This window comes from Primulina tabacum, chromosome 3, assembly GCF_025594145.1.
Source record: "Primulina tabacum isolate GXHZ01 chromosome 3, ASM2559414v2, whole genome shotgun sequence".
Taxonomy (NCBI): domain Eukaryota; kingdom Viridiplantae; phylum Streptophyta; class Magnoliopsida; order Lamiales; family Gesneriaceae; genus Primulina; species Primulina tabacum.
This window is the reverse complement of record NC_134552.1, coordinates 9,565,071-9,576,470: the sequence shown is the minus strand read 5'-3', so window position 1 is coordinate 9,576,470 and position 11,400 is coordinate 9,565,071. Positions and strand designations below refer to the sequence as shown.

Genomic DNA, 11,400 nt, shown 5'->3' with positions numbered 1-11,400 from the left:
TAACAATATTTTTCCTCAATATGTGATTTGTTTCAGTTTTGACGCCATAAAACATTCAAATAAAGCGAACAGCAGTACTAGACACAGACTTGGACAATGCAACATTCGCATATTCCAAAAAATTGTTAAAACCAAGTCACCATCTTCAGTTGCAATAGTCATGATAATACCATCATACGATGAAAGATCCGTCAAAAAGATCCCACGTGAATCAATCTAAAACTAACCACTCGGCAGAAAATTTACAAAGTTAACGTAACAAATTTTAATCCCAAACATTAAAAATGCAAGCGTAATAAAGATTTTGTAGAACTAAATTATATCCAAGACTAGTAAATTAGGATTCCATTTCAACACAACAAACTTGGAAAATGCCAAGCTAGCAATTAGGATTTAATTTTTTTTCATGAATCTATAGAACTATTTTTATCAGCATTCAGGCATCGAATTCCCAGTTGTTGTCCAAACAATATTTTTAAGCGCAGGTCTCAGTTCTTTGCTGCAGAATTGGTTATATTCAAGAGTATCACCGCTATATTTCTTCACCTCCACCACCAGAAAAGATGCCGCAACGGCAAAAATATCAACAGCGATTCCTAGTTTCCCTTTCCTTCCACTTTCTTGCCCCTGCAACCTGACACAAGAATCACTCTTCTTCACACTGAAATTCCGTGTTTTTGCTACTTCTTCAATCTTGGAGATTACACTACTTGCAGGAGTCACAGTGGCAAATCGTAGTTCTTCTTTATCAACTTTCTTCGTGTTTTCAAACAGAGGGGACAAATCGAATCCCTCGGACAGGGAAATTATGTGGAAAGCATTCAAAGTCTCTGGTTCATTCCCCTTTCCATTCACTTCATCTCCCAATGCAAATTCCTGCTCTAGTTCACTCTTTGATTGTCTCACTGTTGATTTTTTCTTGAACCAAGATGAATTCAAGATCTTGGCTATGCTTATCCTCGTACTGGGATTCGGATCCAGCATCTTGGTGATTAACTTGCGGGATTCGGGTGAAAACCATGGCGGGCACTTGAAATCTCCCCTGTAGGTTTTTCTATACATAGCAACAATGTTATCCTCTTGGAAGGGCAAGTAACCAGCCAAAAGTACATAAAGAATCACCCCACATGACCAAATATCAGCCTTCGCTCCGTCATATCCTTTTTTCCCGATGACATCCGGCGCAACGTAGGCCGGCGTGCCGCACGTTGTATGCAGCAAACCATCTTGACGGAGATGGTCGGAAAGTGCACTGAGCCCGAAATCAGTTACTTTCAGATTCCCATCTTCACCAAGGAGTAGATTCTCCAGCTTCAAGTCACGGTGATAAACACCCCGGCTGTGGCAAAAGTCTACGGCAGAGATCAGTTGCTGGAAGTAATGCCGAGCAGGGTCCTCAAGCAGGCGGCCCTTGGCGACCTTTGCATACAACTCGCCGCCGTGAACCAATTCCATAGCGAAGTAAATATTGGTCTTGCTAGCCATGACCTCGTAGAGTTCCACGATGTTGGGATGCTTCATCATCTTCATGACTGATATCTCGCGCTTCACTTGTTCCATCATTCCGACACGGATTACCTTTTCCTTTCCCACCACTTTCATGGCGACGCTATCACCTGTGGCCAGATTCCTGGCATGGTAAACCTTCGCAAAAGTGCCGTGGCCTAAGAAACGGCCCAGTTCGTACTTCCCACGCAGCACGCCGCATTTTGCTTCAGATCCCATGGTCATTGAAGTGTTTTCTTATACGTTCTCCGAGAATGATAGAAGACGACAACGGCGGTGGCGATTTCACCCGTCTTCGACGTTTTTCCGGTGACTGTTCCGGCCACTACATAGAGATTTTTTGGTTTTTATGCAGGAATATTGGTGGTTAGAAAGCGAAAATCTTCTCATCTCTATGCATTCCCGAGTGGAACTCTATTAGATTTTTGCAAGAAAATGGGATGAAAAAAAATGATACAAAATGTTTAGTGTTTGGAGCACCGCCGGCACTGTGTGTTCTGAGCTGTAAATTTCCGTCAAAACCATGAACGATATTATGGAGTTATTCAACTTATTTAATAATTATAGCCAGCAAAGGATGGATGGCTCGCTACCTCAACTTAATCGGACGGCTGGTAAGGTTTGTTTATTTATGTATAGAAATTATATTTTACTTTTACCAATAATGATATTAATTAATTTCCTTTTTTTCTTTTTTTTTTCCCACATCAGATTGCGTTAAACAACAACACAAGCCAACTGTGACGCAATTAATACAGGAAAAAAAAAAAACTCTGAAGATTCCTCCTAGTAAATAAAATGAAAAATTTTAGTGGTTCACGACTTATATTTTATATTTTATATTTTATATTATATGAGAATCCATAATATAAATGTACACTTGATCTAATTACATTCTTTGATTTTTTTATTATATATATTTTTTAAAAGGAAAAATGTCACACTCAGTGCAACTTGAATTGTATGTACTAAAATAAAATATGTTATATAATATGTCTCTTACAACACATGGGCAAATAATTTGAAGCTTCTCAGATATTATCTGGAGAACAAAACAAATTCAAACTCTTTAAGACCAACGAGTTGTTTCGACACCTCCTAGGAAAATGAAAATTTAATTTTTATTTCCTATTTGTTTGTATTATATTATATGGCCTTTTTCCAATAAATAAATAAAACTAAAAATCGGTGATTATGATTTATGACATACGCCATAATATTAAAATTGATGATTACTTGAATGAATTTGCAAACACAAAATACGTTGGATATGAAAGAAGCGTATGCAATCAATCTTCTTCGACTGGGGTTGTTTTCGATTTGCAAGTCTAGCCTTCATTACCCATCGATGCATAAATAATTACAAACCAATAGAGTTTTATTTGACTTTTTTTAAAATTAATAAAATAAAATAAAAAAGACATGATTTTTTCAATAATTAAAGAAAGATATAGCTATTGCAATTTGCTATGGTAGTCTAAAATTTAATCCCTTATACTTAAAGAATTCAACTTAATTAAGCATTTTAGTATATTATTACTATGAAAGAATAGAATAAACTTATAATAATAACAACAAATTAGGTCGACGGACGGTGATTTAGTTTGGGTAATAAACATATTTTTAATCATCTTCTCCCACTTACAATTCATTCATGACCACTTATAATTAAAAAATTGACTAACTTTTAAGACGCAACACTAATTATACTAATTAACATATTAAATTATTATTATTTTCTTATTCAAACTGTTATCATCTTCCATGAAAATGATTTTCCATATATATATCTCCTACCATGTTTTGTATATAATTAGTTGATCAACTGATTAAAATTATTATTAGGATTTAAGTTGGATAATTAACTTTTAGAGAACATTGTTCTTTTGGATCAAGAAGTTAAAGCATTAAAAGTGTTTTTCTTAAAATGTTTTTATAAGTTTATATGTGTGTTGGATAAGGTGTTGTAGTGCTTTTAAAATCACTTGTGTTAGGATGATAATATGTTTAGAAAAGATGAATAAATATTTTTAGAAATTTTCGAGGGATCTTGATAGTGTTAACTGTACAAGATCTTAATATTTTTTTATTTGTGTGAAAAAGTAGGACTATATAATCTGGACTAGGGGTGGAAAAAAATACCGAAATACCGAAAAATCGTATCGAAAAAGTCGGTATACCGATAGCGTATCGAAATTTTCGGTATCGGTATCGGTGCGGAATATTTTTTTCGGTATTTCGGTATATACCGAAAATAATTTTTTTTATTATTTTTTTTAAATTTAAGTTCGGTATATCGAAAAAATTGTCGGTATACCGAAAACATTTCGGTATACCGACAATTTTTTCGGTATAACGACAAAATTTTCGGTATCGGTACAATATATCGTACCGTACCACCCCTAATCTGGACGAGCCGTCAATTCGGGTTTGATCCATTGGACCAACCCACCCCGACAAAAAAAATTTTGGTTGGGCTGTGATTTATGCGGCCCGAAACGGGCTGACTTGTTTGGGGCGCAGGTCAAGGTAAGGCGGGCGGCCGATCCGATCCGATAGTTTTTTTTACAGTTTTAAAAATTCTATTGTAATTATAATTTCTATTAGTTTTATATATGATTGATAAGTTTTAAATGATTTATATTATTTGAAATGATTTATATATGATTAATACATTTTAAAATATTAATATGATTTATACTAGTTTTTGTATAATTAATAATTTTAAAAAATATATTATTTATAACGATTTATATATGGTTAATGAATTTTTAAATATGGATATTATTTAGAATTGTTCATAACTGATCGTTTTTTCCTATTTTTTTTTTTTATTTATTTTTGTAAGTTGACCCATCTAATCCATAACCCATGATAAATTGGAATAGGTTCGGGTTTTCCCAACCCGCCAAGATAGCAAAGGCCATCACACCCCATTTGATGCCGGCCAAGGTGGGCCGGGGTCGGTGTCCGAATTCATAGATCTAATTATTGTGCCACTTTTCATATAGTAAACACAAGTTCGGCTTAACGTCAGACCTATTCAAGTATCAACATGTGCGCAGAGTGCCCGTGAAAGAATTTTACGATTCTGCAAATATAAACCCGAAGCTTAGCTCTGACCTTTCACGGTTGTTCCCCGGCCGACGCATCACGCATGTTCCATCTTATGAGTGCCAAGGTATAGATTCAATGTCATTAGCTTCAACCCATTACCACGACTGATTACAGTCAAAACCATCGAATTCGAACGGCTCCCAGCGTCGATTCTCCGATGAAACACAGCCGCGTCACCATCCGGCCGGCTGAAGTCGGGATCCAGCAGCCTTCCACTTCCAGATTCACCTTTCGAGTACGTAAACACGTGTTTGTTTTCTTCTCTTCTGATTCTTTTCGGCTATGGAACGAGATCCAATGAAAAATATGGACAATTAAGCCCATATTCATTTAAAAAACTACGGGCTTAAATTTTTAAAACGAAAAATAAGCCCATATTTTTAGACTCCCTCGAATAATATGGACTTCATTTTTAAATCACAATTAAATTGTTAGTATTTTTTAACATAAAAAAAGGATGTTTAGTCTTGTTTTTTTTCCTATATATATAATAATTTTCAGATAAAGCGATTGGTTGTTTTGGGTATAAAATATCACAATCAAATTGTGGGTATTAATTTAATGAAAAGATGTTCAATTTTATACATCCACATCCTTTTCAAATAATAGTAATAATAATAGTTTTCCGAATATAATGATCGGTTGTTTTAAGTCCCAAATATGAAACTGAGACCTATTGGTCAAAATTTCTACACACCCAAATCAATGAGGAAAAAAGTCGTAAGCTCATTATGATATGAAATATAAATAACTAAGCAAATGATTTTATGATTAGATAGCTAAAAACAATTAAATATTAACATTAAAGTACAACACCAAAGGATGTGAAGGGTGTATATATGTGTGTGTGTGTGTGTGTGTATATATATATATATATATATATATATATAATTGATCTTTATAAAATACAACTAAAAAATGATATCATGAATCGATGATTCAAAGACTAAAATTTAACGACGGGATTAATATTGTGTAATGCAGAAAAATCCATAAAAATATATGAATTATTGGTTTTTTGAGGAGAAAAAACTTATTTGACAAATTTCTTAGTTTAATAAAGAGAAGTCAAAGAAAGCAAGTTTGGAATGAAGGTCAACTTTTTATTTACTTTTTCTTCGTGGCTTTTGCTTGTCAGAATTCACCGGAATATTTCAACCTACACGTGGGGCAGTGCTCTTATGTGTAGATTTATGGTTCAGATTTAGCCACAAATACATGGAATCCACTATTTTTTTTTAAATCACAAATGTAACTAAATTTGGACCATCTAAATCCTGTGGAATCAGTGCCCCACAGATAGGATCGAACGAACCGAATTTACCACTCTTTCAGCTGACTCCGCCACCTGTGCTAGAATTTTGATTAACTGAATTATTTTAAAAGTACTTTAAGTAATTATTTAATTAAAATTATTTCTTTTTGAGTATCCTAATTATGTCTATCCATAGTACCATGACATTGAGTTAAAAGAATATATCGTAATTGACTAAATTAAGTTGATTATTTATAATAAATTGAGCTAATTATATGAATTACTTAAACATTAAGTTAAGGCGTAAATATATTAATACTTTTAAAAATATAATATATGATCAAATAAAATATTTTTGTAATTAAAATAATAAGAATATTCATTCTAAATTTAATTTTTAAATACAAGAGTTGGAAATAAATATTGTGTTTGAGGCATAAAAAAACTATTTTGGTGCAAAATCTACCCCAAATCAGACTTACAGATGAGTGATGAGCTTATTAGCAATGATTAATCAAAATAAACAAAATTGAAACAATAAATCCCACAAATTGCTCTTTTTTCATGACTTCCTTATTAAGAATCCATAATGACCATAATAGAAAATAAAATATTTTAAAAACATTTAAAATTATTACTTATGTAAAATGTACAAATAATATATGAAGATCTGTGACATCTTTCACAAGACTTAAAATTTTAAAGTTTTACATATGCTTGATTTGAGTCGAATTCGTGCTGAAAGTGATCTGAATCTTCATCTGCCTTCCCCAAGACAAGACTTAAAATCAAGAGACCTTAACTTTCCCATATTCATGAAAAATTGTGGAAATTCGAACTATTTTTTTTTTTTTTTGTTTTTGGCAAAAATATTGAAAGAGTAAGGCAAATGATGAGATCGCACACACACCGCTCCATAAAGCATAATTATTCCACAACCAACACACTGTTATTATTCACCAACTCCATATGACATTTTCTAACTTCAAATATCTTTGCTATTTATGAGCCCCAAACATCTTTCTTTCTACTCTGAACTGTCAATTTATTCTCCTTACTACACAAATAATAAACAAACATCCTCCCCACCGTTTTCTTTCATTTAAAAACTACTTGTTTGTGGAAAATTTGAGCTATTGCATGTTCGTTTTGTCAAAGAGACGGCAACTTATTTCTTCGGCTGTTTTATTTCTTGGCTCCATTAGGATCTGCACAGGTATGGACAGGTTGATAGCTAAGCCTCCCCTGTATTCATTCTCTGGTATTCAGTATATCAGACCCCAAAAGGTTTGATCTTTCTGTGGAAATACATGTGCGTTGTGTAAGATTGCTTCCATATGCTTTAATCCCTTCGAATTCCTTGGGGTCTGAAAATTTTTACAGTTTTCTTCGTAGTTTCTTGGAACCTCGAATTGCTATTTGGGAGGTCTGTAGTGGTGGTGTTTATGGGTTTTTTCTGTTGCAGGAGGTTGTAATACATTGATGGTGCTTTAGTCTGATATTGAAGGTTTGAAGAAAAGATTCTGTGGGCGGTTGGGGTGGTTTGGCAATTAATGCTTGTTGTGTCTGTCTTAATCAATTCGTGATTAAGTGAACAGCGGAGAAAAAAAAAGATGGGTTTGGGAATGTTTGGTTCTTTTTTGGTTTTAACACTGTTCTTTAGGCCTTTGGTTTGCCAAAAACTTAATACAGATGAGTCCTTTGTCTTTGAATTCTTGCAAAAAATGGGCTTAAATGTGTCTAAAGATCTCGGCTTTTCGGGTTCGATTTGTTCATCGGAAGGTATTTCTTGTGATGCCAAAGGTGAAAGTGTTGTTAAGTTGGAATTGCCTGGTTTGGGGCTATTTGGTGTAATTCCTGATTCCACCATAGGAAAATTGACAAATCTTGGAACTTTGGATCTTAGCAATAACAATATTACTGCTCTGCCTTCTGATTTTTGGAGTCTGGGTACACTCAAGAATCTTAATCTCTCATTCAACCAAATATCTGGGAGGCTTCCAAGTAACATAGGCAATTTTGGACAACTTCAAAGTTTGGACCTTTCTCTCAACCATTTATCTGGGAGTATACCTGAAGCAATCAGCTCCCTCAGGAATTTGCAAGTTCTGAATCTCAGTGGCAATGGGTTTGAATCAACAATACCGTTGGGCATTTTGCAATGCCGGTTATTGGTTTCCATTGATCTATCTGCAAACAAGCTTCGTGGCTCTCTTCCTACTGGTTTTGGAGGTGCATTCCCGGACTTGAGATTCCTGAACCTGGCTGAAAACGAAATTTTGGGTCGGGATTCCGATTTTATAGGGATGAAAATGATAAGATATCTGAATATTTCGAGCAACATGTTTAAGGGTTCTGTTGTTGGTATATTTGAAGGTCCGCTGGAGGTCATTGATTTGAGCAAAAACCAGTTTCAAGGCCACATTGATCAGGTTAGCTTTAGATCCATGTTCAATTGGGCAAATTTGCAGTATTTGGATTTGTCAGAGAATCAATTCAGTGGAGAGTTTACTGATTTGAGAAATTCTCAGAATCTCAGACACCTTAATCTCGCACATAATAGGTTCGCCGAACAACAATTATTGAAAGTTGATGATCTCACCAATTTAGAGTATTTGAATTTGTCTGGAACTAACTTGATCGGTCAAATTCCAAGCAACATCTCACGTAAGAATAGTTTGAAGATACTCGATCTCTCGAAAAACCATCTTACTGATGGTATTCCTCCACTAGTTATCAAGAACCTTGAAGTTCTCGACCTTTCTTACAACAATCTGACAGGAGACATCCCCTTGATGCTGTTAGAAGAACTCCAGAATATGGAGAGATTTAATTTCTCTTATAACAACCTAAGTTTTTGTGCATCACAAATTTCCCCCGAAACTTTTCGCGCATCTTTTATTGGGTCTGTGAACAGCTGTCCAATCGCCGCAAATCCAGCCTTATTTAAAAAAGAATCTCCAAAGCATAGGGGACTAAAGCTCGCCTTGGCTTTGACCCTCTCAATGATTTGTTTACTTGTGACGTTACTCTTTTTAGCCTTCGGATACCGAAGAAAATCTAGAATCCAGGGCGTGAAACAGAGTTCTTTGAAGGAAGAACAAACAATCTCTGGACCCTTTTCATTCCAGACAGATTCAACCACGTGGGTAGCTGATGTTAAGCAAGCAACAACCGTGCCGGTTGTGATTTTCGAGAAGCCATTGCTTAATTTCACATTTGCAGACCTCTTGTCTGCAACTTCTCAGTTTGACCGGGATACATTGTTGGCTGAAGGGAGGTTTGGGCCCGTCTATGGCGGAGTTTTACCCGGAGGCTTTTATGTTGCTGTTAAAGTCTTGGTCCATGGATCCACCATGACAGACCAAGAAGCAGCAAGGGAACTCGAGTATCTTGGTCGAATTAAACATCCAAATCTTGTTCCATTAACTGGCTATTGCCTGGCTGGGGATCAAAGAATTGCTATATATGATTACATGGAGAATGGAAACCTGCAAAACCTGCTATACGATTTGCCACTCGGTGTTCAAACAACAGAAGATTGGAGCACCGACACATGGGAAGATGGAAATAACGGGATACAAAATGTTGGGTCTGAAGGGTCGCTAACGACTTGGAGATTCAGGCACAAGATAGCACTTGGCACGGCACGTGCACTGGCATATCTTCATCATGGCTGCTTTCCTCCTATTATTCACAGAGACGTCAAAGCTAGCAGCGTTTATCTCGACTCTGGCTTAGAGCCGAGATTGTCGGATTTTGGACTGGCTAAGATTTTTGGGAATGGGCTTGAGGATGAGATTGCGCGTGGATCACCAGGATATGCGCCACCTGAGTTATTTCAGCAAGAAACCGACTCTCCAAAGGCCCCGACACCAAAATCTGATGTATACGGATTCGGGGTTATTCTTTTCGAGCTGATAACAGGGAAAAAGCCTGTTGGGGATCTTTATCCAGATGAAAAGGAAGCAAACTTGGTTAGTTGGGTAAGAGGATTAGTTAAAGGGAAACAGGAATCGCGGGCGATCGATCTGAAAATTCGTGGAACCGGATCAGACGAGCAACTGGTAGAAGCCTTCAAGATTGGTTATCTTTGCACAGCTGAAGTTCCTTCAAAGCGTCCTACCATGCAACAGGTAGTCGGACTACTGAAGGATCTCGAACCGATCACAGAAAAATGAGAGAAATTGAATTGAAAAATACTCAGTTTTTAGCCTTTTATATTTTTGGGATATTTTTATGTCACTCATGAGCTTAATTATTTTGCCTTGAAAGATTGTATAGCAGCCTGGATTTTCTTCATACATGGATATTTTTCTCCCTTTCCATGCTGTTATTAGTGGCTGAAAATGGTTAGTAGTTAACACTAGATGATATTAAGATCACAATCCTCATGCAAGAATTCAATGAATTTGTCTGAAACAGTGATTTTGCTGTCTCACACACAGCTCAACTGTTTGATTAATCCGGTAATATAACACAAGTGCATTGGAAGAATTAAGAAAAAAATTGTCATATTCTTTGTATTTCAATAAATCGAGACTAGAAAACAACACACACAATGTTCGTGAATAAGTAATTCTAAGGATATGTTTTGATAATAAAAAAGATGAGTAGTTCAAAACAAATATGATGAAAAAAGGATCGTTTGAATGTAAGTGTACATTGTTTCATTTGTGGCAATAGTGCGATGTTTACCACACAAGTGAAATCTATGAATTCAAACGTCGATTATTTGTAGCTCGTGTGACGTATCGACATTAAAATCTTTTTGTTTTTTTTTTATGTGATTTCAAGTTCGATAATCTTGTTTCTAAAAAAAATATATAAATCCGATCATACATGTTACAGTTACACACCGAGTGTTAACTCTAATGTAATATAGCCATATATGTTATAGATAACCCTAATATAAGATCAAATATTTAACGTAAATTAGGTGCGACTCAAGAGTCACGAGGAAGAAATGAGAAGATGTATAAAATAGCATCTATTCCAAGAAAAAGAGCTATTTGTGGTCCAATGGAATCTTGACCATTCCGGATCATATAAAAAAATTAAAAAAAAAAAAAACAATTCCCCGCTAATTTTAAAAACGAAAAAAAAGAAGAAGAAAGAAAAAGAGATGATATCAAATTTTAACTTCACAGTGGAACGTAATTAATACTCTGGTTTAAGAAAACTAATTAATGATGATTACGCTTAATATTAGCCGTACCTCAAGTTTAATTGTCGTTTATTTCTTTTTTCTAGCTAACCACCAATGCAAGCAAGCTGCATTATTTTTCAATTTTTAAGACTAAAAAATTCTTCCCATAACATGCATGACATTATTATTTTCAAACTCCATGACCATGCCAACCACCACTTAAGAGTAAGGATCCAAATGCCTGCGTGGAATTAACATACACAAATCCATTTATAACACTAATTAATAGCAATTATTGGACGTACAAGAGAAAATATAAGGACTCACGTAGTATTTTTTTTAATATTAATTATTAAGCCAATATAGTTTTATA

At 35.1% G+C, this 11,400-nt stretch overlaps 2 protein-coding genes across 5 annotated transcripts; one reads left to right on the top strand and one right to left on the bottom strand.

Annotated features, from left to right (window-relative positions):
* Positions 1-287: 287 nt before the first annotated feature.
* Positions 288-4,855, bottom strand: LOC142540056 (CBL-interacting serine/threonine-protein kinase 6-like). Its single transcript, XM_075645921.1, has 2 exons — positions 4,630-4,855; positions 288-1,831 (listed from the first exon to the last, which is right to left on the bottom strand). Exon 2 carries the CDS (start codon positions 1,729-1,731, stop codon positions 430-432), a length of 1,302 nt encoding a protein of 433 aa, XP_075502036.1. The 5' UTR covers positions 1,732-1,831; positions 4,630-4,855; the 3' UTR covers positions 288-429.
* Positions 4,856-6,831: 1,976 nt separating this feature from the next.
* On the top strand, positions 6,832-10,180 carry LOC142540054 (putative LRR receptor-like serine/threonine-protein kinase At2g24230). 4 transcript variants are annotated; one of them, XM_075645918.1, is made up of 2 exons: positions 6,832-7,094; positions 7,344-10,180. In XM_075645918.1, the coding sequence occupies exon 2, from the start codon at positions 7,492-7,494 to the stop codon at positions 10,057-10,059; it is 2,568 nt and encodes an 855-aa protein (XP_075502033.1). In that variant the 5' UTR covers positions 6,832-7,094; positions 7,344-7,491; the 3' UTR covers positions 10,060-10,180. The 4 variants fall into 4 exon arrangements, with proteins under 4 accessions (XP_075502033.1, XP_075502034.1, XP_075502035.1 ...); XM_075645919.1 differs by having other exon boundaries at positions 7,262-10,180; XM_075645920.1 differs by having other exon boundaries at positions 6,832-7,104.
* Positions 10,181-11,400: the final 1,220 nt, after the last annotated feature.